Source organism: Penicillium waksmanii (genome assembly GCF_028829765.1).
Source record: "Penicillium waksmanii strain IBT 27052 chromosome Unknown utg000004l:1.0-5674109.0:1.0-5678898.0, whole genome shotgun sequence".
In the NCBI taxonomy this organism is placed as follows: domain Eukaryota; kingdom Fungi; phylum Ascomycota; class Eurotiomycetes; order Eurotiales; family Aspergillaceae; genus Penicillium; species Penicillium waksmanii.
In genome coordinates, this window is record NW_026643251.1 from 2,037,800 (window position 1) to 2,064,514 (window position 26,715).

Genomic DNA, 26,715 nt, shown 5'->3' on the forward strand with positions numbered 1-26,715 from the left:
AGAGGAGCTTGCTTAGCCCCGAAGACCATCCCTCGAGATTGGCTGTTGGTTCCAGGGCGGGGTGGTCTTGGCGTGTAACCCGGGCGCAAAGATGGCTGATCGCCAAGTACTGTTGCCCTTTCCTCCGCTTATGCAGTGACCAGTCAAGGTGAAGGACTAGGCCATGAATTGTGTTCTCCGCGTTCATGGCCTGGTACAGGGTACATACCAACGGAGCTCAAATCAATTGAGAATGCGCCCTTTAGCATCCTCTAAGATCACCGGTTGGCATGTATTTTCCTCCCAAACCCGAGGATAATGCATCAAGCCCAAAAACCAACGCCAACTCACTGCATCCTGTATCTATTACCCCCCCCATCCCCGCCGTGGAATAGTCTTTGTCTGAGGAGATCTTGGCAGCTGGGCATCTCCGCTAGCGTCTTGGAGAATGGGGTCTTACCCACGCCCTTATCGCAAGAAAGCTTTGGAAAATATGGACCTTCTGGGGATCGGTCCTCAGTACTGTATACAGTAATCAGCTATCCATCAGCATCAGAGAAGTTATGTGAAGTGGAGAGTCAACAGAAACCAGGTTGAGCACAGCCCCGGCGTTCATATTTCTGAGAAATACGGGACAAGCAACAGGCAGATTGGACAAGCTCTCGTATTCAACCCTGCTCTTTGTCAAAGGCGCAAGAAAGTATCTTGGCCGATACGCTCTACTGATTCCAAGCGACAGTGCTGCGCAGGCAATCCGTCCGCACGGTTCTGGGAAAGTGTCCTAGGTCTTGGGTTGCACTCTTAGAGGATCGGTCAGCTTATCTTCCGTGAATAGCTGGTCTCGTGCCCCGTTAGCTTCTTTCTCGCTCGCCTCTGATTTCTGTTTTGGCTTATCGTTCACTGGGATGTCTTGTTTGTCTTGGCCGGGAGAAGGCTGTGTGCAACTCCGCCAGGCTACTTTTGAATCTTGCCCCTGCCAGAATCTGCTGAGCTCACACAAATTCTTTTTTCTTCTCTTTCATTGATTCTCGAGTCTCACAATACCCATATATTCACACATCTCTCCCGCACCGATTCATTTGCCGCCAACGGCAACGTCTTCGCCCAGTGGGGGAAAATGGCGGCGATGGACTCCAAGCATCATGGCATCTCGGAGGACGCAGAAATGCATGATTACATGGGCGAGAAGCCCGGAACAGTTGAAGAGAGTGGACTGTCGGATCCAAACCATGTCGAACTTCAACGCGCTCTGAAAGCGCGTCACATCACCATGATTGGTATAGTCATATTTCCTCGACAGCATAAGGTGCTTGGTTTAACAAGAGCTCGCAGCCATCGGTGGTGCCATTGGAACTGGTCTCATTATTGGAACAGGTGAAGCACTTGCAAAGTAAGTCGTGACTGAAATATCGCATTAATACAAGATTGCTTATTTCCATGTCGCCTCTAGAGCGGGAGTACGTACACTCGAATCCCGACCGAAAATGCCTCACTGACTCGAATAGCCCGGTGCCATCTTGATCGCTTACGCCTGGGTCGGATTTATTGTTTATTTAGTCATGTGCGCTCTCGGTGAAATGGCTGCCTGGCTTCCTCTTCCGTCCGGATTCACTGGATATGCTGTTCGATTCTGTGACCCTGCCCTCGGATTCACTCTCGGCTGGACGTATGTGACCTACCTATGAAATGACGTCCCGAGAAGTGGTTGCTAATATTGACTCAGTTATTGGTTCAAATACATCATTCTCTCGCCAAATCAATTGGTAGGTTTCAGAGACGCCCTTCTGATAGTTGCCCTAATAACCCGTCTAGACCGCTGGAGCCCTCGTGATATCGTACTGGATACCCACGGAGAAGGTAAACGCTGGTGTATGGATCACAATTTTCCTCGTTTTGATTGTCAGCATCAACTACTTTGGTGTCAAATTCTTCGGTGAATTCGAATTCTGGCTGTCATCGTTCAAAGTGGTGGTGATTATCGGTATCATCCTGCTGTCGTTCATCCTAATGCTGGGCGGTGGTCCAGACCATGATCGCAAGGGATTTCGTTACTGGAAGAATCCTGGCGCTTTCAACACATACATCAAGGAAGGTGACGCCGGTCGATTCCTCGCATTCTGGTCTACTATGGTCTCTGCCACCTTCGCTTATCTCGGCACTGAGTTGGTCGGAGTGACTGTTGGTGAAGCGCAAAACCCACGCAAGACCATTCCACGCGCGATCAAATTGACTTTCTTTCGAATCCTATTCTTTTATGTTCTGTCGGTTCTCCTGGTTGGAACACTTGTCCCTTACAACGACAAAAAGCTTGCTTTCGCTGTCGGCGCTAGTAGCTCAGCTGCGGCATCGCCATTCGTTGTGGCTATCGAGAACTCGGGCATTCCAGTCTTGTCCCATATCATGAATGCCTGCATCCTACTCTTTGTTTTCTCGGCGGCCAATTCCGATTTGTACATCGCTACACGTACCATTTATGGTCTCGCCCGTGAGAACAAGGCCCCCAAGATCTTCGCCCGTACCGACAAACGTGGCGTGCCGGTCTTCGCCCTCGCAATCTGCTCCGTCATTGCCTTACTTGCCTACATGAATGTGACCAATGATTCCAGAACGGTTTTCAAGTACTTCGTGAACTTGGTTTCCATGTTCGGTCTCCTGACCTGGATTTCCATCTTGGTCACTCACATCCACTTCGTGCGGGCGCGCAAGGCCCAGAATGTTCCAGATTCCAGCTTGGCCTATGTAGCCCCCTTCGGCGCTATCGGATCATATATCGCTCTTGGATTTTGCTGTCTCATTGCACTGACCAAGAACTACGACGTTTTCACCCACAATCCCAAGTGGGGTAATTTCGATTACAAGAACTTCATCACTGCCTACTTGGGAATTCCGCTCTACTTCATTCTTCTCATCGGGTATAAGGTAGTTACCCGTTGCAAGGGAGTCGATCCTGCTACGGCAGATCTCTGGACGGGCAAGGATGAGATTGATCGCGAGGAGGCCGCTTACGTTGCTCGGAAGGAGGCTGAGGCCCACAAACACTCCCAGTCTCACTGGTTCTACCGGACCTTTGTCTCATGGCTCTTCTAGTGCCATAGTTTCAGCTGTTCTCTAATAACAGGCTTTCTGCTGCTAGAGTGGTGGCATGCACTGATGATTTGACTCGTTTCAGTCTTTATTTGCGCGGAGACGGAGTATTGATGACTATGATAGCTGGACATAACTATACTTATCGACGAATATTATGCATTTACTGTCATCATCTCTAGGGACTAGTGGGATATATCAGAACGTAGATGTAGTGTGGGGTGGCTGTCATCGGCTACCGTACTCCGTAGAGAGGGGAAATACAGTTAGGGGCCAAAATTTCTCACGATGTGCAATAATCACCCACCTTCAAGCTGATTTGTTCCTACTGGTAGGTTTTTGAAATCCAACCCGTGACTCGGATGTCGAATATATGAATTCAATACAGCCCAAGGGAAACTGGCGAGAAGATTCGCTGTTATCTCGGAGTGAGAGGTCGCGAGGTATCACAAATATGTCCCACTCGATTCCTCGTGCAATCCGCCTGCTAACTTGATAAACTTCATATAGCCTTACAGACAACGCTTGTCTAAAAGGAAAGAAAGTCTCTCTTCAAATTTTCCCAGCGAAAACCAGAGGGTTTTAGAGCATTTGCGCCTTCCAAATGAGCGCTTAGTTGGCGACCCCCCTTGCTGGGTACGGACCTGCTATGAGCCATCCACGAAGGCTGATTGGTCTAATCTACTCAGCACCCACCGTGGAATGATATCGAATGCCCATATTTATAATTATGAATCGCGGTATAATTTCGGATCGAACTGGGAGAAAAAACTCCTTCGTGTCCCGCAGCTTTTGAAAAGCTCAACAAGACGAGAGGAGTTCGAAGAATATATCAAAGAGACTCTTGATGAGGGAGTCGAGTCCGAGGCCCTTGATCCAAAAACATGCAGAGGAAAACGGGCTATGATGTCGAGGAGGACTTGAACCCGTGGCAAAGTTTCTACTCCGAATATCATTTCGCGTTGACAGCTGGACGCATCTATGTAGCAGATGCAAAAGCGGTTGCCTCCAAGGGCCGCGATGCAGGCAAAGTCCTTGTCATATGGTAAGATGAATGCGGACGGACAATTCGCTACCATCGCGAAGAGGTCAGGGATGCGATTGAGCGTGCGAATTTGGACGACTGCTATCTCAAGGACTACTCGTGCTGGGAATATGCACAGATAGGCAAGACGTATGAATGGGAGGACCACTGGGTCCACCTTACCCTGATCACGGCGAAGAAGTCTCCAGTTAGCGTACTGTGGAAATCAATGGTTATTGGAGGTTTGTCAACGTTGTCAGAAATCGTTTATCATAGGGCAACTACGTCATTTTCTCTGCAACTTAAATCATGATATGTAGCTCCCGGGGGCCTGTGTAACCCTCGCGTTGGCTAGCGTGTATTGTGGATGTCGATCGGTGGGGGACTCAAGATACGATTGACTCAATCGCTAATAGTAAGATCCACCAGCCTTTGTCTTGCATTAACGTGTCGACGATTCCTCCAATGGGAGATAGTATGCGCACTCTCAATTGGTCTGGGTGGAGAAGGGCCCATGGCACACAGAATTCGCAAGAATAGTGAAGACGATGATAAATTGCCCGGCGCGTTTGAGCCGGCCACGTGGGAACGAATTATAAAGATCTGAATTATTAGTGTTCCTGGCATACGTTGTGCTTTCTTCGAAATCAGAAATACGATGGCTCAAGTCGCATTGATCACTGGTGGCAGTAAGTGAGGCCTCGGGACTCCGGAAATGAGGGGATACATACTCACTGCATGAATTATAGCCAGTGGGATAGGATTCTCCGTTGCCGAGGCATTAAGCAAATTGAGCAACTGGCAGATCAACATTATTGGAGTTAATGAAGAAAAAGGAAAAAAGGCAGCTGCGACACTCCCGAATACCAGCTTCTACAAGGCCAACGTATCCGAATATGAGGAACTCGCCATAGTTTTTGACACCGTCTTCAACAAGGCCCAACGATTGGACTTTGTCTTCGCCAATGCTGGTATACCTGAATACACCGACCTCTTCGCCAATCAGTCCTCGTCGGGGGTTCCACCTAAGCCCGGGCTGGATCTTCTTGATATCAACCTGAATGGCTCTATTTATGCAAGCTACCTAGCTGTCAACTATTTCAGACGATCGCCTGAATCCATGAAGGGAGCTCAAAGTTTGCTTCTGACGGCTAGCATCGGTGGGCTGTATCCTTGCATGTTAACGCCTGTTTACTCAAGCTCGAAGCGTGAGAGCCCATCGTCAGACAAGCATTGTTATAGAAAACTAACAAATATTCAGATGCATTGATAGGCTTCGTTCGCTCTATCGGAGACCGTCTTTTCAAGGAGGGTATTCGCGTTAATACCATCTGCCCGGGCGTGGTGAAGACGCCTCTTTTGAACGATGAGCTTCTTTCATACTTTCCCGCAGATATTCTCATACCCATCGAGGCAGTTACAGATGTCGCCATGAAAACTGTTTTGGAAGATAGTATTAAGGACAGTAATGGTGTTTGTGTGGCGGCAGACAAATTCCATTCACAGGCCATTCATGTGACCGGGAAGGGATTTTATCTTATTGACCAACCACCAATCAATGACGAAGAGGCTCGGACTACTTGGGACTGCATGATGGGTTGGAGATAATTAGTGTATGGGGAAGGCAATTATCGATGACGTTTTCGACTTTCCAAACTCAATATCAGAAGGATAGTAGTCTAGGATTAAAGATACTAGAAAGGACATCTACACTTCTACACATCTCTTCGATCAAAAGTTGAGAGAAACCCTCCCTATCTCTCTGTCTCTTTTCTCACGTATTCAGGTCAGCTCAGAGAAGTCTTGGCCCTTGGTAGCCATCGTTGGCGTCTTTTCAGATATCCTCAGTCTAACCCATAACAGTAATCAATTAAGGGGGGGATTGGCGTAAGCCACTGCGACTGGAGTCTTTAGGTTCACCCGTCCGTCGAAGTGTGGAGTCTAAAAACGGACAGTATAAGGCTTGATTCCCCGCAATCTGATATGTGCCAGTCATGTTGGGCATGGGCTCCGAAAAAGCACACCCATGGAAAGTAATTCAGCAGACGAAGCCCATTGGAAAGTTACACAGCGATCATCACGAAAAAAAAAAACGCGCCTTCAGTACCTAGCTAAGCGAAATCCAATTTCAAAATGATGGAAAGGGTTATTTATTTCGCGAGGGGGTCGTTTGTTACGGCCGTACCTACGGCCGTATATGCCCAACCATTTGTCCATCTTTCCCCTCTGAGAAACGGTAGGAGTCGATAAAACAGAAATAGCAACAGGTTTTCACTTATTAACACTGCCTCTCGCACTATGATACCCAATGATAACTTTTTACTGCCCCCATAAAACCGCCCCCATCCCTTTATCACCAAAAGACAAGCATCCATAGCGGGGCTTATGACCTCAGCTGAGAGTGGAACCTACAACAAAGTTACAAACTGCGAACAGATTGCCAAATTAGGATTAGCTTTTTCTTGATTCTAGGCTCACACTCTATCATCAAACTAGGCTCGTCCGTAAATAAAGGGGGCCATAAAAATGGAAATTTGTCTGAATGTTGACACTGGCTATAATAAAGACGTGGGACGCCCCAGAAATATTCCAACTTTGCTGCAATACAAACAACCTGAGATCAAATATTTGCAAACACATATCCTCATTTTTCTTCTACTCTTCTCCTTTATCGTTGTGTTTACTTCCGCTCCGTTCATCATCTCCCGTTTTTTGAAGCTGAAAAGCGGAAATATAAAAAAGTCACAATCATATACCAGTACGATGTGTCTTTTCTTCGTTCCTTATCTTCTGAAAAAGAGGAGTGAAAAGAAAGATGGGTCCGACCCTAGCGCACAAGGACCACGCCCTGTTTCTGGAGAGAGATTGGGACAGCAGTCACCACTATATGCGCAGAAAACAGGGGGATCGAACCCACCAATGGGACAAATGTACCCAGCAGTGCAGGGACAAAACCCAGCAACGAGGAGACCGTGATGATTTTGATTGAAAGTGTGTACTCTGACCTTTCCGTCCACCAATTAACAAATCTAACACATCTCTACCTCATCAGGCGCCAAACTCAATTTACGTCTTGTCGCAAGGTTTTGGGGGTAATTGGAACAGGGGGGGGGGGGCGTTGATTTATAGCAGACTTTGATTTAATTAATGTGCATTGTGTTGTTGTCTACTAGGAGAATGATATTGCTTCAAATCCACACCTACATTCCAACTTTCTCAACAACTTGAAACTACCCTCTTTATCCTGAACTGGGGTAACTATATTTCGCCCACCCAGTAGTCAAGTTCCTGGTATTAAAGCCATAGTGTGTCCTTTTTTGACAGCCTGTGACATCATGAGGGCTTTCTGAATACCCGTAGTATTTCCAATAAGGTCGAGTGTTTTCATGGCCCAATCCCTGATCTCAGGTGTCGTTGCCCCGCAATTCGCAGTGATGAAAATTGGCCATAGAAGCCGGAAAGCAAGTCCCACGCCAACCTCTCCTGAGTTGAAATGGTATGGAACACTTGCACATATGGAGCCAATCATTTGTATGCTGATGGTATTAGCCAGGGCCATCGTCTTTTGGGAAATATCTGCTGTTACAGATCCCATCGAGCGCATACAAAGCGATCGAACAATCTCCTGTATGACGATGCGCGTTTGACAATAGTTGTTCCACCCAGAGGCAAACCCAACAGAATTAAACATATAATAGGTGTCACCATAGTAACACGTATACGCATCGCTTTTGCTTTGAAGGTGGGCTGGCGTAGCGATGACATTGTAGCGCCAGGGAGGGCTCAAGGACATTGACCATGAGACTAGATCAGCATCAATGTAAAGTGCCCTTTTGATAAAAGGCTCGGGGTCCTCGGCAGCTCTATCTTGTCCATCTTTGAAGATGCCTTGAATGTCGGCTGAGAGCTCCCCCTAGTTGTATTAGGATTCTGAGGAACTCTTCAAGGGCCTGAGTTTGGTTATTCCGTCGAGACCATGCGATTTCTGACAACGCGGCAACTGCAGGGGAGATCCTTCGCTTATAGAAAATGTTGCTTATCACCTTATAATTAAGGTCAGTTAGAGTTGTCGAAATTTTAGGGCGACCTTGACTCACGATTTGCATTCGTATCAGTGTGAACAACTCTAGTCCTCTCTTGGACTCCAGTTGCTCTGTGCCCCGTAATTCCAGGAGTTTCATGGATCCTTGAACATGATTTAACCAGCCTTCCATCATATTTGATCCGGAGCCTGCGATAACCTTGGAGTATTGTTAGATTGAACTGAGTATTAGATAAGAAAATTATTTTACCTCATACAGGCCGAGCATTATGACTGCCATCAAGGTGGAATCTGATTTTGCCATGATCGGATCATGCAAGGCACTATTAGTAGCAAGAAGAGCTTTGCCGTATTCTTGTCCGGCCGAGTAATTTAATATTGGTAAGTGGTGTATTTTGGATATGCTTGCTAGCCCTATAGCCTTGACTGTGGCCTCGAGAGCCGGGGAGAGAGTTTTGTTTATCAGGTCCGGCACAAATGGCAGTATACCCCGATTTTCGGTGGTGCCGCTTTAAAATGCGATGGTGTAAGATGTCGCCCACTCCTCAGGATATCCTGAAATATTTTGCAGGGACAAGGGCGCGAGTTGAGTTAGGAGAATCGGCTCCTTAAGCTTTTGGCGGGGTTTATGCCGAGCCTGGGCTTTTGCAACGACCTCGTCGCTCTGGTCATAAAATCGTAACGCGTTCGGATCTTGGTATCCAGGACACTCTCGACCAATTCTTCTACATTGAGAACATGATGGTCGGCCCCGGTCGCACTAATTCAGTAAGTACTTCGAAGGATTTAGGGTCATTTCGTGGATATGCATACCGCTCGACGCCGCGCACGGCACAACCCACACCCGGGACTAGGTTTTCCTCTGTAAACCATTTATCCCAGTTTCCAAGAGCTGGTTTCCGAAAGGGGTATTCAGATCGGGCAGGGAATGCTGAAGATGCGAAGTGTAAGAGGGTGGGTTGGTCTCTATTTAAAGCTAAACCAACAACAGTAACCAGTATGAAAAGACGGGCCAGATGCTGACTGCAGCCACGCAGCCACCGGCGAGCTGGAGGGATTTATTGGCTGTCCTTCGCCCCCCACAGAACAAGCCTCACCCCTGTTTCACGCTAAGAGCGGCGGTGCTGCTTATTCTACGGTTTGGCCATTTCAGCCCCCAACCTCACCTCGTATTAACTTCTCCTTTGGGCGCGATGATCCATGAGTGGCTCCTTTAGGGCTTTTTATTTGGAATAAGCTTGCTCGACGCGCCAATATTATTTTTTTAGTTCAGCCTTATTTAAAGCGTCTACCCAAGAAGAACTTCCTTATCGAACAGCCACATTAAAACCGTCGTCTTTTCCATTGTGAATTTTTCACTGTCTCCTCGGGTTCCTTCTCCTTTTCTCTGAATAAAATCCTGTCTTCGTTTAAAATGAACGGCATATTTCCCGCCGACCTTGCGGTCTATCTCCTCCTGGCTCCAGTGGTTGCTTATATTTTTGTCACTCACCGATGGGCCGGTTTCCTTCCATGGTACTACTTATCCGCCTTCTGCCTTGCTCGAATAATTGGCGGTATACTTGGTATCCATGACAGCGAGAATTTAGCTGCCAACATTATTCAAAGTGTTGGTATTACGCCATTGATTCTTGGTGTCGATGGACTGGTACATGAGGCGTATGTCCCTACTGAACATGTCAAATGGTTCAAATCACTAATTGAGCAGTCGAACATACCGCAACCCATCCGGCAGTCGGTTCCTCGGAATTTCTGTTATTCTAGGCACTCCAGCCCTAATGGCTGTTGCCATGGCATTGTCAGTCATCGGCTCCTTGGATATTTTCGAAGGTCACCCCAAGCCACACAGTCTACAACATTGGAAAACAGGTACAGCCTTAGTCGTACTCGCGTGGGTTTTCCAGGTGTTTTGGTCCTTATTCTCCCTACTTTCCAATTCAGGAGGAAAGGGTCTTCCGGGATACCAAGGTGGCACAGCGGTATGTATTCCGATCTATATATTGCTTTTCATTCTATGATGCCGTGATTCTAACAATATTTCCTTGCTAGCTTCTCCAAGGAGCGGTCGTCGCACTTCTATTCATCGGAATCCGTGTTATATACAGCCTTGTTGCGGTCTGTACGCAACGCAGAGATCTCAGTCCAGTCTATGGGAAGACGGATATCCGAGTCATTCTTATGTTTCTCCCAGAGGTCCTTGCGACTATCGCAATGATCACAGTGGGCCTCCGCACGAGAAAGCTGCGGGAGGCCAAATCTATGGCCACCTACTCACCAACACCACAAAGTTGTTAATTTGATGTATAAGGATCCTTTGATGCGGGTGACCTGTTTTGAATGATGAGTGGTAACCGTTGTTCTGTTTTCGGCTTATTTGTTGTGATATGTTTGTATTCTATTTAGCTTTGAATATACGTGAAAAGAGATATGCTTCGTTCGTGCTCAGGCTGTGGAGTAATGATAAAAGTATTCAGAGGTTAGCTCGTAGTTATTGCGCTATGGTTTCGAGTGAGAGATACTGTTTAACGTGTTTCATGGGTCGGAGGGCCACCCACCCTGGAACACTCAGTAGCTTTTTCTAATAGAATATTCTTTTTAAAAATTCTTCTATATGTATTTTTCTAAAATATCCTATAAGTCATTTATTATAATAAAGCTTAATTAGTTTTTATCTTAGATTCTCTATAATAAGAATATAAAGATATTTTTTATAATATAGAAGCTTCTTAGGGTTAATATTTTAATATTTTCTCTATAGAATATCTTCTAAGATTATGTTAATTTTCTTCTAGACTATCGTATTTTTATCTTGCGTGCCCTAATGGACGGAATAGATAGATCTTCAAATATAATGGTGATTTGGTTGAGATAAATGCAGTCAAAAAGACACCCGTTGAGCTAGCGGCTCGCTTACAGTGGCGGCTCGCTTCCAGGTTACGTTGACTGTCGGAACATTTGGTTCCCATTATAGTAGGTCATCATAGAAACATGACAAAAAGGTCTCCATTGTTTTCTAATAACCCGTTCGTACCTAATTTATGGGGGAACATGAACTAACAATACGAAGAATGAACATACTCCGGAGTGGCACCATCTATCTCCGGCCATTTATGCCGACAATAACTAACTGGTTACGCTAGGGTGTTCTGTTACCTGTAGCGGTAGCCTGCTTGGGCGGTGACTCTAAGAATGCCTTGGAACTTAGGAGTCATAGAGAGTAGACTGGCAGTAGGTGGAGAGTTGGCCAAGGGCTGCGGAACCCCGAGGGTCGCCTGGGCAGGGGTTGTAACAGCTGAACAAGGCGGGTAAGTGAAAGTACACTGTACAAGTAGGAAAATCCTCACCTAGCAAGAGCCTCGTAAGCCGCACAAAGGCATTCGTAGTCATTAGAGGGACAACCTTCAGTCTGGAAGCAGTGTTAACCAAGGCGACGAAGGACCTGAGAAATTGCGACTTACATTTTTTGTCTCTTTAGCCGCGCAGAGGCTAACAATACCTTCATATTGGCAGCCGTCGTTCTGAGCCGAAACGCCCGCTAACATAAAAATAAAGCATGGCAAGAGGAGCTTCATGTTCAAAGAGCTTTGCAAGTATTGTAAGTTGAAACAGACCTTTGGGCGAAACGAAATATGACAAAATGGAAAGCCAATATCGGGGGTAGGGAAGCATTTATCTTGAGGAATTAAGGGTTGACGGTCGCAAACCTTGGCAAAGAATGGCGTCCTTCGCATTGTCAACTGTCAGATCTCGGCCAGGATAGGAAATTGATCGGTTAGCCCGAGGCACATTCAGCAAGGGTTAAATCCAGTCCCGTCCTAATATGGTGAATGATCCAGGTACAGTGGTACTGAGTTTGAGCTAGCATCCCGCGGAAAAACATAACTCATTGCTTATTGTTTGGTTCACTAACCAGACAGGGAACCGAATTGCCTCAAGATCTCAAATCTTACGGAGCTGGCACGACCGATCCTAAGCCTCTAAGTGAAAGCTAAACATCCACCCACCCACCGCTTCCCTGCAATTACGGTAATTTCGGCGATCTACCAGAAAAGCATCAAGACAATAATCGCTGACTGAATTTAGTATAGCGTGATCTGAGTGGGTATGTGTCTAGCGCTCGATAGAGTTCAACAGTGTTAAAGTGCGTATCGATGATCGCTCAAACCCCTTCCTGGAGTATTTTTGAAATCACCCTTCATTTTTTTTCCTTCCCTACAATGGGTCGAGATCTAGAGGCGCATGTAAAAAATTCTGCTTCCGAAAGATCAGCAGACATTAGGAGGCTTCATATAGACTTGCTGCAATGGCGCCTCGATTTCTACCAAGTAAGTTCTACTCCATCGGCTATCATGATATGTCAAAATCAGAACTAATTTTACATATAGATCCAATCACGCTGGGGGCATACATATGACATTTCGAAATTATATGAAAGGAATGTAGAGATGCTACATGATTCGACTCGGATGATACTTTTACGTGCCTAGCCCAATCCAGCAGGACCCGCCGAAATCAGTACTCAGTGTTACAAGGCAGCAAAATCCAGTTTGATATCGCATATTCTCTCTTCCCGCAACGAGGAAATGAAACAGTTGTCAGATATCGACTACGTCAATCTGTGAGAGACGTCCTCCCTTTTCTCACTTTCCTGTCCACATATTACCATCATTGCCGGCTAACATACCCAGCCCCCTATCGTTTTCATCCTTTGCGCCTTTTATGGTCATGTTTCTGCATTCCATCGCAACCTATACCATCGAAGATATATACATTCTGGAGGAGGTAGTGAGCACTTGGCGAAGGGCTCAAAAAGCGTCACATTCAAGTCCACTTGAGAGACTCTCCAATTTTTACGATACATACATTGGACTAGGGAGAAGGTTGCTTGAACTGCAGAGACTCCACATGGATATTACTGTCCTGCAAAATCTCAGCCTGGATTTGGTGAAAGACCCAAAGCGCTCCATCCTAATCACAGACGCTGTGCATTCTGTACATATAGCCCTGGAACGGAATCCTGCTGATGTTGCCAAGTTCCAAACCGCGTTGGATCATCTTAATGATTGGGTTCGCGGACTCGGACAGTCGCTTCCTATGGAGCTTTCTGGCATTAATTTCGAAGTCGGCAACGTTTCATGACGATGCGTATTTTATTGAAATGTTATTTTTAGTGGTCTTCAAGGGCTTGAGCTTTTCAAAGGATCTTTGGACACTGGAAACCCGAGGGTAGTCACGGTTGTGAACATTACACTTCGCCGCGATTGGCTCTAGAACTACCTCGCCGATCGATTGAATTCATCCCGATAGAAAGATCAGTATTTTAAAACCTGGAATCAGTCAGCCGCGTCATAAATCAATAACCCTACTCCGAAATTATCTCAGAGCACCTTTCAATTCATCGATAGTTTAACAGCTGTCGATCCTACACCTCGCTCTCCCAGCAAAAGAAAGGGTGGACCAGCCAACCCAACCTTACCAACCCCAGAAAATTCTCCGCCTCTCGCAAATCCACTTACCTCAAACAAGACCAGATCAACAGAGCGGGGGAATCACGAGGGTCTAAGTTGACACCAGTCAACCCGTAAAGTCCCACATCTCTTCCCCCGCAACCAACAACAATGGGGAGCCAAGCCCCGTATCCACCCCCACAACAGCCTGGATTGAACAATTGAGGCTGGCACCCCCATAGCTTAAACAGGAGAGGGTCTCAAGCGACAAATCGTAGCGCAGCTATTCAGCCTGTTCAGCACTCGTCCAATCAAAGCCCGATTATCAAGATCGTTGTCAGCCGCGGGATAAATATCTCGGCTGTGAAGCCCTACTTCCTCTGCCGAAGGGGTTTCCCCGGACTACTACGGAGTCCTAGCTTTAGATTACTTCTGCTAGCCACCTAAACATTGGGGGGGGCTAGGTATAAAGGGGCTAATGGTGCCCCTCCCCATATGAGTACTTTCTAGGAGAAGGGAAGAAAGATAACATTCGAGTTTGTATTACCCTACATTTTCTCTCCCCTTCCTTGCGTCATCATTGGGTCGTTCGGGAGTCAGCCCAAAATTCCTTCTAGAAAACGAGGAACGGATGCGATGTCTTCCGAAAGTGCCAAAAGTGACCACGACGCTCAAATGGAGAAAGTCGCGCCCAACAAACCAGCCGTTGATCTAGAAGCCCTCGGCGAACGAGAGGGCTACGTCTTGAATGACGCGACACTCGCCCATGACCAAGGGTTAAAGACCGCAGCAGACGGACAAACAATTCTCATCCCACAGCCTAGCGACTCACCCAATGATCCTCTCAATTGGACTCCGTTCCGCAAACACTTGATTCTGATTATTATCTCCTGCACGGCTTTCTTGCCTGATTATGGAAGTGCTACGGGTGCTGTTACCCTCGTGCCGCAGGGCGAGTAAGTAGCCCCCTTCAAGGTTCCATTTTCAAGTGGATTTATCACCCCTTCCGAGTCTCCAGTCACTTCTGGGTAATGATCGTACTACTACATATGTATACTAACAAATGTGGTGCCCTTAGAGAGTGGAACATGGACCCCAATGTCGTGAATCACTCACAGGTCGGAAACGTTTTCATGCTTGGCGCAGCTGGCCCCATTATCGTCGCGCTTTCAGCGTATTTTGGCCGATTTCCGATTCTGTTTTGGTGGGCTTTACTTGCTCTTGCTACGGCTGTTTGGTGTGCTGCTGCTCAGAGCTTTGAGTCATTCATGGTATGTTTTTATATCCTTCGTTATACAGCAGAGAGGGTTCAAGTTCTTTCCATCCACCCAAGGCAAATGCTAAAATGATATTATAATATTTCTAGGCCGCGCGCATTCTCAATGGCTTTTTCTCAACTGTCGCGCAAGGTGTACGTCAAGTTTCCGCAAATTCCCCCATCCCTCTGAAGCCATTCCCACCTGGGCATAGTCAGTCACTCTCAGTTACTAACCCGCATCAGGGCGGCCTAATGTTCATAAAAGACATGTTCTTCTTCCACGAACACGCACGTAAAATAAACATCTGGTCCGGCTTCATAATTCTCTCCCCTTACATGGGCCCACTACTCGGCTCATTCATAGTGAACACTCAAATCTGGCAATGGGCCTTCGGCCTCTACGCAATCGAGACCGGTCTCTGTCTATTCGCTATAATCATCTTCGTGGACGAAACGTACTACGATCGCAAAACTGTCCAGCCCGAACTCGTCCCCAATGGACCTCGGTGGCAGCGCATGTTGGGTATTCAGCAGGTTCGTTCGGGGTACATTAGGAATTCGTTCGGGGAGGCGGTTATGCGGCCTATTACGATTATTTGCAAGCCTGTTGTTTTTCTGACGGCTTTTGCTTATTTGCTTATGTTTGCTTGGGTTGTTGGGATTAACACTACGCTTTCGATCTTTTTGGCGCCGGTTTATGGGTTTGATGCTAAAGCTATCGGTAACCACACCTCACCCTACCCTAATCTCCCTCTTCAAGTTCTTGACTTGATTAGATCCACCATTTGGCAGATTGCTGACATTTGCCATTATTTTAACCTTTAGGCTTCTTCTACTTCACCCCCGTCGTAGCCGCAATTCTCGGCGAAGTAGCCGGCCACTGGCTCCACGACGCCATAGCAAAAACCTACACAACCCGACACGGAGGCCGTTTCGAGCCCGAAGCCCGACTATACGCAATCTGGTTCTCGATGCCATTCCTCGTCTCGGGGCTGATATTGATGGGCTTCGCACTGGAGCGCGAGTATCACTATATGCTTGCCGCGCTGGGGTGGGGACTTTACGTATTCGGGATCATGGTTGTGACTGTTGCTATCAATTCTTATGTTTTGGATAGTTACCCGGAGGCTAGTGGGGAGGTTGCTGCTTGGGTGAATTTTGGTAGGACTTGTGGCGGGTTTATTGTTAGTTATTTTATGATTGAGTGGGCGGAGAAGGAGGGGACTGTTAAGCAGATGGGGACTATGTGTGGGGTTGTGGGGGTGGCTTTCATTATGATTCTTGCTTTGCAGTATTTTGGGAAGAGGTTGAGGGGTTGGTCTGGGCCGGCGGATTTTAAGACGGGTTAGGGTTAGTAGGTAGCAGGTAGAGGGGCAGTAGTTATAGTACGATATGTACGATTGATCTGGTTATAGATGGAAGTAGTGGATACTAGTATCGCTGCAGTCTGCAGTGGGCGTCGATTTTGAATAGCTCAGCTTGAAATTTTGCAGTTCCATTTTCATTCATATCGGTTCGTATCTGACATTTGAGTACATGAAAAGAAAAGATTATTACGGCCTCCAAGAGGATCGGTATGTACAAAAGCTCGTTCTATTAAAAGTCAAAAAGCCCAAACGCCAATTGGAAAGGTGCTATGCAAACATCATCGTATAAGATCGAGGATCAAGAGAAGAACGTGGACGTGGACGTGGGAATATTTATGTTCAAATCAGCGGCTGTTGCTGCTGCGACCCCACGGGTTCACCGGATGTCAAGCTAGAATCCTCGCCCCGCACAAAATTTCCGAATGTCAGCACGGCCTGGAAAATCTCCTTGCCAGTAGGTACGATGTGTTCTGAGGGAAGGAGGAAACCGTAGCTGCCGCGGTCACGGAGTTTGATCTGGAAAGAGTATCTGGCATTCAGCTTATGATAGAACCAGTCTAGGGCACTGCCGCCCGAATTCAGATTGGCTGCTTCCCCGTTCGGCAGAATACCCTCACAGGCAGATGTCACGTCGTATGACTCCCGAGTGGTCATTCGAATTGCCTTGGCCAGGCCCAAAGCCAGCTCCTCTAAGCTTTCAAGGGTGGGAGGAATGGAGGAGCAGGTGTAGGAGTAAGGGTATAGGATCTGTTGAGAGTAGGAGTGTAGATCCAAGAGACCGATGATATCTGCTCTCCCACTCTCAGTCTCGTTTTGCGTCCACTGGGCCAATTGTTGAGATTCAAATGCTTCGAAGGGTTCGGCACCGGCATAATTCTCTGAGCAGGGGTTTGAGCGGGTTGTTTCGCCATCCCACTCAAAATCCCAGGCACGGTCGAGATCGACTCCTGGGCAGATCGGGAGGCCCGTTGGCTGTCGGTTCTTCCGCCATAAGCGGTCCGACTCCCATGAGTAGACGTAACCATCGGGGTTCAAAGTTGGGATGAAAACCCAGTCATATTCATTAAGAAGATGGGTGACCTCGAGCGACTCGCCATACTGGGTGATCAGGTTATAAGCAACATAGGTGACCGTGGAGGTACTGATCCACTCCCGAGCGTGGAGACCGCCCATCATGACGATGGTCTTCCGCGGCCTTGGCGAAGCATGTCCATCACGACGTGCGCCGAGTCGTAAAGCCGGGATCTCTCGGCCTTCGTAGGTGAGACCAATATTGGTGAAGCTGGCATGGGAGGAGAACATTGAGGCCATCAGTCGCATCCATTGCACGATGACGGACAAGGGCTGATATTCGCGAAAGAAGACATCCTCAATGTCGGCGGTGCGGCCGTGGGCGGATCCAGTTCCCGTATCGGGGTGTAATGGGTGCAAAGAGTGATAATGAGTTCTTGGGTAGGTGGCATAGATCATATCGACGAGATCATCCATTAATGGGGTGTGCGATGTACGGAGGGAAGCAGGCAGCAGCTCCAGCAGGGAAGGAATCTATGATCAGGATATCCGCGATTAGCAACTTGAACAAGGAATTGAAAAGTTTGAATGAATCAGATGAGACATGACTCACCATGCTATCTGTCAGTCGAATGTCCACATATTCTGCGGTAATGGCCCAGACGTCGAGGAGCAAAACCCGGGAGGCGGCGGCCAAAGCGTCCGCTTCTTCCGGCTGGCGAATTTGGAAGCGGAGGACAACATCACTCTCATAGCGATCGCGAACATTGGAAGGAGGGAGATTCTGGGCATGCTTGGGACAGTTGGAGTGCTCAATACCCCAGACGGATTCGATGACCCAGTCACGGAGTCGGGTCCACGGACGGCGTGGGTCTGGTGGGTGAGAGAGCTGGTGAGCGGGCAGTAGCGGAGGTGGAGGAGTAATGCTAGAACCAGCTGGGATGGCGAGGATGGAAGGAATTCCACTGCCAGCCAAAAGTAAATAGGCCGGAAGAAGGCGCATGGTGGGGGTGGAAGGTTCAAGTTCCAAGTTGAAGAGGTGGCGGCGGTGGAGGTTGAAGTGGTGAAGGAGGTGAAGTGCGGAGAAGGCGGGGAGTAGTCATCACTTTAGTATAACTAGAAAGTGGTGGTAGTGGTGTGGGATACAACTACTAGTATAACTCTACCTTAAATAACTAAATATACTACTATAGTCTAGTACTAATGTACTGTTTTGACAGGAATATTTACTACTAGTATTATTTACTAGAGTAATAATGGTAGCATACTGGTTTACCTGGAGTGTAACTATAGTATTAAGGCAGTGGCAGTGGCAGTGGCAGTATATAGTAGTAGTAGTAGTAGTAGTAGCATAGGCTACAGTGTTTACCACACTAAAATAAAGTTACAACTTGAACTGCTAGTAGAGCACCTAGTATCTGGCATAATTCTATTAATATAATGTACTAGTATAATTAAAATAATCTATTAACATAAACAAAAACATACAAATGAAATATTCAGATTATAATATACTCTACACTACTACCACTCACTACTGTCACTGCACTTGGCACTGGCACTGTTAGTAGCAGTACCTAGTTTCCACCCACACCACCTTCTCCTCCAGTTCTCTCCTCTCTCCCCGGTACTACCCACCATCACCATCACCTTCTACCTACTACCACCTACGACCACCTTCTACCACCAGCACCTTCTCCCTTCTAGAACATCCAGACCAGTCCAGACCTCATCCAACGTGGCTGTTCTCGGTCCATCCACTTGGCTCCCCTTGCCGCGTTCCCCTTTTTCGCCAGCTGACGACTCGGACCCTCGCAACTCCACTCCACACTTGCCCACTCCACTCTTCTCAATCCCACCGCGTTCTGGATTCCTCCTCCACGTCGCCATGCACCATTGATCCCTCCTTCCAACTTATCCTCTCCCAACCTTCTCCAAGGCACACCGTATGGGTCTGATTACCGTCCTCGTGCTTCGTTGCTATGCATTGGAAAGGCCTGCGGCTGGTCGCCGATAGTAGCTCCAAGCGCCAGAGCACTATCGACCCTCAAGCCTACGCCCAACCCCAAAGTCGTCGCAGCGAGCATCTCCCTCGTCCCTCCCCGCCGTCCACTGAGCCGCGATATTCCGAGTCAACTCCGCGTCTCCCGGGTCTCTCTCCGCCCAACGAACAAGCCGAGTTTGAAAGTCCATCCGATGCTGCGAGGGGGGCTCCAGATCCCTGGCGAGCAGGGGGGGTCTACCGCATGGCCATGGCCATGCGGTAGACCGGTCCGACTTTGCCGGCTCCTCCTCCGCCGAAACCTCCAGTCTGCGGAGGAAACGCTTCAGCTTTATGAGACTACGCCATGCCTCCGACCCCCAGCTTTCAAAAAGCTACACGAAAGCCCAGCAAGAAGCTCCTCCAGTGCCTTCTCTACCACCTCCGAAGATCATCACCACTGCCCCGACGAGCAATGAATTGGATCAACCGGTAAAACAACGGAATAAGTTCTCCTTCCGCCCATCCTCTCGTAAACAATCCATGGAGGATTTATCACGGAGTTCAACGGATCATCCAAGATCAAAACAGACTCGCAAGAACCAGGGCTCGACTGATTCCCAGATCGGCGACTCGAGCCTTTCGACCTTCCAAACAACTTCTGAGACCCCCGGGCGACTCTCGACGAACTCGCTCCGAGGTGGCAGCCGGGACCAACCCTTTGATTCGAATCGATCCTCTGCCGTGGACCCCCGATTTTCTGAATCGTCGCGGTCAGACCAGAGCTATGGGGATCAAGCCCCTACATATCAGACCAACTCTCCTCGTGAAGGCCACGGTTCTACATCTAGTGCCAAGCGATTCCGCTTACCCCGTCTCAAGCGCAACAGGAGTCCCCTCTTCCCACTTCCCCCGAAACCAACCCCCAGCAGCCGCGCGCTGGACGCCGCCCCAAAGCTCTCCGCCGATACTCCCAAGTCCGAAGGCTCAGTGGATCACGACCAGGTCTCACCTCTTCCCTCCCCTTCACGTTCCTCGATCGGATTAGCCTCCTCGGTCCCCCCCGCAACTCTTCCGTAACGACTCCACGAATTCCGCTCGCTCCTTGCGGTCCAATCCGTCTCATAATGGCCGCGGTCGATCATCAACAATGGGATCGGTGGCCGAGAATCAGGACGATTTATCTCCCGTCCCATACCTCGCATCCTCAGGACGTACTTCGACTTCTACCAGTGGCCGCAAGAGCTTCGGCGATCTTTTCAATATTTCCCAGCGTTTGCGTCAGAATTCTGAGCCCCCATTCCCTCGACATGGTTCCCCTGGTGTTGGCGGCCCCGGATCAATGACTCCAGTTTCAAAGCCAGAGTTACCACAAGTCCCTTCGCGGGAGGAAGATGATACGCCAGCCAGCTATCTCACAAAGCTAGAAGAAAACCTGCCAAAGGGATCTATCGCCGGTATCCTTGCTCAGTCGGACCAAGAATTCTTCAAAGTTGCCCTCAGAAAATACATGCGAGGGTTCCACTACTTTGGCGACCCTATCGACATGTCTATCCGGAAGCTGTTGATGGAAGTAGAGCTACCAAAAGAAACGCAGCAAATCGATCGTTTCCTCCAAGCATTCGCAGATAGGTACCACGAGTGCAACCCCGGTATCTTTGCAACCACTGGTATGGTTTCCGCGGCATGATCCGCTTCCAGCCCTTGTCTCCTAAACTAACTATGTTTCAGACCAGGCGTATTTCATCGCATTCTCGATCTTGATTCTCCACACCGACGTTTTCAACAAGAACAACAAGCGGAAGATGCAAAAGCCCGATTATGTGAAGAATACCCGCGGCGAGGGCATCTCTGATGACATATTAGAATGCTTCTATGAGAACATCTCGTACACTCCATTCATCCACGTCGAGGATGCAAATCTGCGCGAACGCAATCTGGCCAAGCCACGACGAGCTCTGTTCAAGAGTACAAGTTCCGAGCATTTGTCACGAGTATCCAGGGAGCCTGTGGATCCGTATACACTCATTCTCGATAGCAAACTCGGCTCCCTAAGGCCCACCTTGAAAGACGTCATGGAACTGGAGGACACCTACAATCACATTGGAACCGACGGGCTCCCCGATATCGATGACTTGCACCAGGCTTTCACTAAGTCGGGAATTCTGCAGATCATATCTCTCCGCTCGCGCCCGGATGCTTTCATGCAAGGGGTTGTCGACAGTTCTGCCGACTCCAATCCCGGTCTGGTAGACATTAAAGTCGCCAAGGTCGGTCTTCTCTGGCGAAAAGACCCGAGGAAGAAGCGAGCCCGATCTCCGTGGCAGGAATGGGGCGCGGTCCTCACCTTCTCACAGCTTTACTTCTTCCGCAATGTCGCCTGGGTACGCTCGCTCATGGCGCAAAACGATGCGTACGTGAAGGGTGGACGGAAGGGAACTATGGTCTTCCGACCTCCCCTTGCCGAATTCAAGCCCGATGCGATCATGTCGACCAACGATGCCGTGGCGCTCTTGGACACGGAATACAAGAAGCACAAGCATGCGTTTTCGTTTGTGCGACGCAATGCGATCGAAGAGATCTTCCTTGCAGCCTCAGAAACCGAGATGAATGACTGGATTTCGAAGCTCAACTATGCCGCCGCCTTTCGAACTACTGGCGTTCGTACTAAGGGCATGATCGCTACGAACTACGAGGGTCAACGGTATCGCAAGAGCCAGCGAATGAACTCCATCTCGTCAATCCAGTCACAACAGTCATCGGACAAGGAACCTCCCTCGCCCAGCATCGACACCGATATTGTGGCAGGGTTTGTTGCTGCCCGTCGTCAATTGATGAGCCAGAAGATTCGGGAAACCAATGAGAAGCTCTTCGTCACGCAGAGGCAGCTTGACGATCTTCTGCGGAATGCACGACATCTGCAAATACTGACTCCTGTTCATCCTCGTGCCCGTGAGGGTGTCATCATGGCGGCGGGTCGCATGGCCGCCAAGCTTAAGTGGGTTAGACAAGACATCTGGCGCAACAAGTGCTACCGAGAGGTTCTTCTTCGGGACCTCGGCGAGGATGAGAGCGTTGTTCCGGAGCGAGCGGCGTCGCTTGGCGATGAGCCGGCCAGTTCCATTCCAGCTCGTATGGCATCGGTCTCCGGTCCATCGGTGAAATACGAGCCTAGTATTCAGCATAGTATCCAACAAGCGCCGAGTATCGTCCATACAGTGTCCAGCCATGATACGGAAGAGACTACTGCGGCAACAGCGGCTGTGGAAAGTCCCCTCGACCCTGCCCTCCTCAAACAGCCCTCGGTCGATGAGATGCGCCGCCCTAGTCTCCCCGCATCAACTACCTCATCTGACTTTGCTCGTGTTGGCCGCCCGCTCTCAATTGCCCTCGCTTCCGACCAAGGCAAGGCCTCTGATTCAGACGTGCAACTTGAGCGTGAGGCTTCGGTGGTTAGCCGCGTTAGCCGCTTTGATGGTGCCAGTCTCAACTCTCGAGGCTCCAGGCTCACTTCCCCTGCCAGTTGGGACGAGGACGAGGAACGCCTGCTACGAGAAACAGGGTTGTTGGATTTGAGTGGCTCTCCCCCACCACGGAAACAACCAACAACTGTACCGGAAGCCGACAGCGAGGATAAACCAGACGAATTATCCGAAGTATCTCAAAGTGACAGGCCCAGCCGTGTCCGTCGCAGCCTGCATCGCTCACTGCGTGAATCTCCTCATATTCATATGAATCGGCACCACTCGCACACCCACAGCAAAAAGAGCCGCGGATCGGTGTCCAGCATTGGGCCTCTATCAGACGATGACACTACCCATGAAGGCGGCCTTTCGCGGAAGACACCTAGCTTCACCGTGCACGGCAAAAAGGCCTCCGTTGTTACCTTCGGATCTGAGTGGCAGAACATGTCTCCTGAGGAACGTCTCAAGCTAAGGAAGCCTACTCCGCACGATGAACCCCGAGCCTCCGAGCCGAACATACTCAGTAGCGGCGAGTCGGTGAGATCAGGAGGCCCAGACGGCCGACCTCGATCCTTCCGCAGCGTCAGCACCACAACTGGGATCAGCATGCGCAGTGACGACGAGCCGATCGACTTCTTCAAAGATGCACACGAGGATTTACCCCGACCTTCTCAGGATGTAGCTCCAGACGAAACAGTCGCCAGTGATCCCCCCCGAATCGCCTTCCGGAACGATCATCCTCAATCACCACCACCTTACCCCACCCCACAGCGCACCGTCTCCATCGTCAAATCCCCTAGGTGCGCCTCCATCATCGGAGAGCCTTCGACAACAAGCCGTGGGTGTGTAGCCCATGTCACCACTCACGGGTCTCGGCTCTCGGCCCTCTCCTTCTATTACCATTCGATCGACACGCATTGTATAGCTCGAAATCCGTTTGATCTGCTGTTTTTTATGACGATTATACCCCCATTTCCACTTCAACTCCTATTTCCCGTTGGGCCCTTTGCATTGAACGATGGCTGGAACTGATCGATCTCTGATTCTTTTTGCCTTTCTTCCTCGTTCTCATTCTCACAGCCTGATTGCCTTTTTTTTTCCTTTCCCCCTACCTTCCTCTCCCTCTCTCTTTCTTTCTCTCTTCGTGGTTTCGGTCCGGACGGGGTTCATTTGATCTGTGCATTGCAATGCATGGAAAGCATGGGAATGCATTTTGGTGCGACGGGATTACAATTTGTTTTGTTCCGTCTATGGTTTCGCCTCATCTTTTACTATCTGTGGTGTTCAGAGTAGCAGTTGAGGTTGTTTGAGGTTCTCAAGTCAAGTCAAGCCTTCGATGTGATGGATGTGATGTGATGCAGTGCAGTGCGATGTGTACCTCGATCCCTGTCATGATCACTCAATTCGTGCTTGGCCTTCCTAATAGGATTCAGGCTAGTAGACAAAAGAAAAGCTTATTCCAATTGTCAATGTGACTTAAGTCCATAATCTTCCAAAAAATACTCCGTATAGAGATCAAATACTGATATGTACTCCAATACTTGACCAGTTATACTCCGATGATGCGTAGCTCCAGGCGGTGAAGATATCCACCAATGAAAGCTGCCAACGGCACAAACTCCACTTAAGCTCCGCAAAAGTCCCGTCTCCAATCCCAATTCCAATTCCATCCATCTAAACTTCAACTCTGCTCTTCGTCAATCCAATCCAATCCAATCCCCCAAACAACTCGAAAAAAACCTACAACACTACTACTACCCCTCACCCAAACCACAACGACCGCCAAAAAATCTCTACCCAAACACAAACTTAAACAAAATGGCGCACTCAAAGCGCAACACCTCCCTCCCACACTTCACATCCTACGAAAGAAGCCTATTACGCTCAACATGGGGCACAAAGCGCAGCGTAATAGGCCGAGACTCCTTCCTCCCCTTCGCATCCTGCAAACTCTGTCTCCAACCCGCCCGATCACCAGTGGTATCCTGCTCCACGAACGGCGACCTCTTCTGTCGCGAATGCGCTATCGCCGACCTACTTGCGCAAAGGCAGGAAATTAAACGCGGCGAGCGGGAGCGTGATGAGGCGAAGAAGCGCATTGCGGAAGATGATGAGCGCATGGCTGATGAGGCCAAGGCTAAGGATTTGAGGGAGTTTGAACTTGTTTCTATGGGGTTGGGTGGTGGGGCGGGGAAGAAGCGTAAAGCTGGGAATGTGAAGGAGGAGGAGGAGGCTATTGCCAGATTTAAGGCGAGAGAGGTTGAGGTTGATGGTGTGAAGAGGAAGGTTTTTGAATTGGATGAGAAGGATATGGCGCGCGTTGCGCGAGAGGAGAGGGAGAGGTTGAGGGATGAGTTGAAGAAGGAGAAGGTGAGTTATAACCACATTACGGGGTTACGGTACCCTAAGCGAGTTCTATGCTAACGCTGCCTCAGTCCGAATCCAGCAAATCCGCCCTCCCATCTTTCTGGGTTCCATCCCTAACGCCAAATACCGACGCCAATGAAATCGCTGCCAGCAAAGCCGTTAAATTGGCGCCTATTTGTCCCGGGTCCTCCGAGACGCATAAGCATACTTATTCGCTGAAATCGTTGGTCGAGGTTCATTTCACTGAGGAGAAGGGTTCTGATGGGTCGGTTTCTCGCGTTTGTCCGAGTTGTAAGAAGAATCTTAGTAATGGGTTGAAAGCTATGCGTATGTTTCTTCTTCAATTTTTTATTGATTGATTTTTATCAACTCTGAGGGGATAAAGGCTAATTCGAATACTATCTACAGTCACAAAACCATGCGGTCATGTCATCTGCCAACCATGTGTCACAAAATTCATGACTCCACACGCTGTCCTGGATCCGCATGCCTCGAAAGAAGAACAGGCTCAACACGGACTGGTACTGTGTTATGTTTGTGAGACGGATCTTACGCCTCGTGAGGAGAAGTCTAAGGATGCGGATGGGTCGAAGAAGAAGTCTAAGAAGAAGGATAAGGATGGTGTTAAACCTGGTCTTGTTGAGGTTAGCTCTGAGGGGACGGGCTTTGCTGGGGGTGGTGGGAATGTGGCTACTAAGACTGGTGTTGCTTTTCAGTGTTGAGCCGATTCTGGATGAAGTGTTAATGAATTATACCAGTAGACATGAGTTTGAATATACTAGTGCAAAGGCCGCTACTTATTCACTACGTCCCCACCTATACATTCCAGTGTGCTAGTAGAACGAACGATGGGTCCTGTTGGAATTGAGTGACGATCTAGCAGCACCACCCAGAAGAAACTGAAAAACATCGTTGGCTTTTGAGTGGATGAGAGAGCTTCCAAGATCGAGCGCTGTGAGGCTTAGATCTCCAAGCAGTGCTTGCATAGGCGCCTATACAGCCAATTAGAGAGCACTTCCTCCCAATACGAACAACAACACCGCCGCTACTAGAAGTCGATGCTGATCATGATAATGAGCCTAGATGGACTCAGGCACTTGAAGCAGCAGCAACCGGTGGCCATTTTCATGTAGTTGAGCGACTGCTGGCAACTGGTATCCACTGGAATATATATGACGCTGGAATAAGAGCTATGCAGGCATCAGCGGGAGCAGGCCAGTTTCAGTCTTCCAAAGATCTTCGGGCCCCAGGTGCGACTTTTGAGTCCCAGGAGTATGACCAGGTGTTTGAGAGCAAGTAATAAATAGTAAGCGGAGCGACTGCTTATTGCAACAAACACCAATCTTCGTTCAACTATCAGACAAGCCCATTGCTTCTTTTCATCAACACGACTTGCCTTATTGTAAAGTATCCTCGATCGTGCTAGATTTTTGATAGACTTCAGCTATGTTGAGATTCTTCCGGGAATACTAGTATGTAAAATAGGATATAACTGAAATTAAATGATTGGAGATCTAGGAGAAGTCCCAGATGACTGCTTGCCCCTACGGGTCAAACGATCTGCAATGGTAGCCTGAGTCCCATAGTTCGACTCACTACAGCAACGAACCACGATAGCCCAAAGAGGGAAATTTATTTATGAAATAAAATTAGATACTACAAGTCCCGTAAGGGCTAGTAGTATTATTACC

General features: G+C 48.7%; 11 protein-coding genes across 11 annotated transcripts; 8 read left to right on the forward strand and 3 right to left on the reverse strand.

Annotated features, from left to right (window-relative positions):
- Positions 1-1,096: 1,096 nt before the first annotated feature.
- On the forward strand, positions 1,097-3,066 carry N7481_003569 (dicarboxylic amino acid permease agtA; the record flags this gene model as incomplete). The annotated part of the gene is made up of 6 exons (XM_057262788.1): positions 1,097-1,256; positions 1,312-1,369; positions 1,430-1,436; positions 1,485-1,645; positions 1,703-1,742; positions 1,792-3,066. The coding sequence occupies 6 exons, from the start codon at positions 1,097-1,099 to the stop codon at positions 3,064-3,066; spliced, it is 1,701 nt and encodes a 566-aa protein (XP_057124449.1).
- An 881-nt stretch (positions 3,067-3,947) lies between these two features.
- Positions 3,948-4,400, forward strand: N7481_003570 (uncharacterized protein; the record flags this gene model as incomplete). Its single annotated transcript, XM_057262789.1, has 2 exons — positions 3,948-4,108; positions 4,157-4,400. The coding sequence occupies 2 exons, from the start codon at positions 3,948-3,950 to the stop codon at positions 4,398-4,400; spliced, it is 405 nt and encodes a 134-aa protein (XP_057124450.1).
- A 345-nt stretch (positions 4,401-4,745) lies between these two features.
- N7481_003571 (uncharacterized protein) lies at positions 4,746-5,695 on the forward strand (the record flags this gene model as incomplete). The annotated part of the gene is made up of 3 exons (XM_057262790.1): positions 4,746-4,776; positions 4,837-5,295; positions 5,349-5,695. The coding sequence occupies 3 exons, from the start codon at positions 4,746-4,748 to the stop codon at positions 5,693-5,695; spliced, it is 837 nt and encodes a 278-aa protein (XP_057124451.1).
- Positions 5,696-7,367: 1,672 nt separating this feature from the next.
- N7481_003572 (C6 zinc finger domain protein) lies at positions 7,368-8,397 on the reverse strand (the record flags this gene model as incomplete). Its single annotated transcript, XM_057262791.1, has 3 exons — positions 7,368-8,000; positions 8,185-8,328; positions 8,380-8,397. 3 exons carry the CDS (start codon positions 8,395-8,397, stop codon positions 7,368-7,370), a joined length of 795 nt encoding a protein of 264 aa, XP_057124452.1.
- Positions 8,398-9,543: 1,146 nt separating this feature from the next.
- N7481_003573 (uncharacterized protein) lies at positions 9,544-10,424 on the forward strand (the record flags this gene model as incomplete). Its single annotated transcript, XM_057262792.1, has 3 exons — positions 9,544-9,788; positions 9,838-10,108; positions 10,179-10,424. 3 exons carry the CDS (start codon positions 9,544-9,546, stop codon positions 10,422-10,424), a joined length of 762 nt encoding a protein of 253 aa, XP_057124453.1.
- An 854-nt stretch (positions 10,425-11,278) lies between these two features.
- N7481_003574 (uncharacterized protein) lies at positions 11,279-11,701 on the reverse strand (the record flags this gene model as incomplete). Its single annotated transcript, XM_057262793.1, has 2 exons — positions 11,279-11,449; positions 11,588-11,701. 2 exons carry the CDS (start codon positions 11,699-11,701, stop codon positions 11,279-11,281), a joined length of 285 nt encoding a protein of 94 aa, XP_057124454.1.
- A 1,333-nt stretch (positions 11,702-13,034) lies between these two features.
- Positions 13,035-13,268, forward strand: N7481_003575 (uncharacterized protein; the record flags this gene model as incomplete). The annotated part of the gene is made up of 1 exon (XM_057262794.1): positions 13,035-13,268. One exon carries the CDS (start codon positions 13,035-13,037, stop codon positions 13,266-13,268), a length of 234 nt encoding a protein of 77 aa, XP_057124455.1.
- A 983-nt stretch (positions 13,269-14,251) lies between these two features.
- On the forward strand, positions 14,252-16,183 carry N7481_003576 (uncharacterized protein; the record flags this gene model as incomplete). Its single annotated transcript, XM_057262795.1, has 5 exons — positions 14,252-14,532; positions 14,655-14,847; positions 14,943-14,987; positions 15,078-15,555; positions 15,660-16,183. 5 exons carry the CDS (start codon positions 14,252-14,254, stop codon positions 16,181-16,183), a joined length of 1,521 nt encoding a protein of 506 aa, XP_057124456.1.
- A 357-nt stretch (positions 16,184-16,540) lies between these two features.
- N7481_003577 (M14 family metallopeptidase) lies at positions 16,541-18,215 on the reverse strand (the record flags this gene model as incomplete). Its single annotated transcript, XM_057262796.1, has 2 exons — positions 16,541-17,746; positions 17,826-18,215. The coding sequence occupies 2 exons, from the start codon at positions 18,213-18,215 to the stop codon at positions 16,541-16,543; spliced, it is 1,596 nt and encodes a 531-aa protein (XP_057124457.1).
- A 979-nt stretch (positions 18,216-19,194) lies between these two features.
- Positions 19,195-23,689, forward strand: N7481_003578 (Arf family guanine nucleotide exchange factor SYT1; the record flags this gene model as incomplete). The annotated part of the gene is made up of 4 exons (XM_057262797.1): positions 19,195-19,475; positions 19,523-20,269; positions 20,427-20,863; positions 20,925-23,689. The coding sequence occupies 4 exons, from the start codon at positions 19,195-19,197 to the stop codon at positions 23,687-23,689; spliced, it is 4,230 nt and encodes a 1,409-aa protein (XP_057124458.1).
- Positions 23,690-24,475: 786 nt separating this feature from the next.
- N7481_003579 (putative RING finger domain protein) lies at positions 24,476-25,746 on the forward strand (the record flags this gene model as incomplete). The annotated part of the gene is made up of 3 exons (XM_057262798.1): positions 24,476-25,027; positions 25,093-25,351; positions 25,433-25,746. The coding sequence occupies 3 exons, from the start codon at positions 24,476-24,478 to the stop codon at positions 25,744-25,746; spliced, it is 1,125 nt and encodes a 374-aa protein (XP_057124459.1).
- Positions 25,747-26,715: the final 969 nt, after the last annotated feature.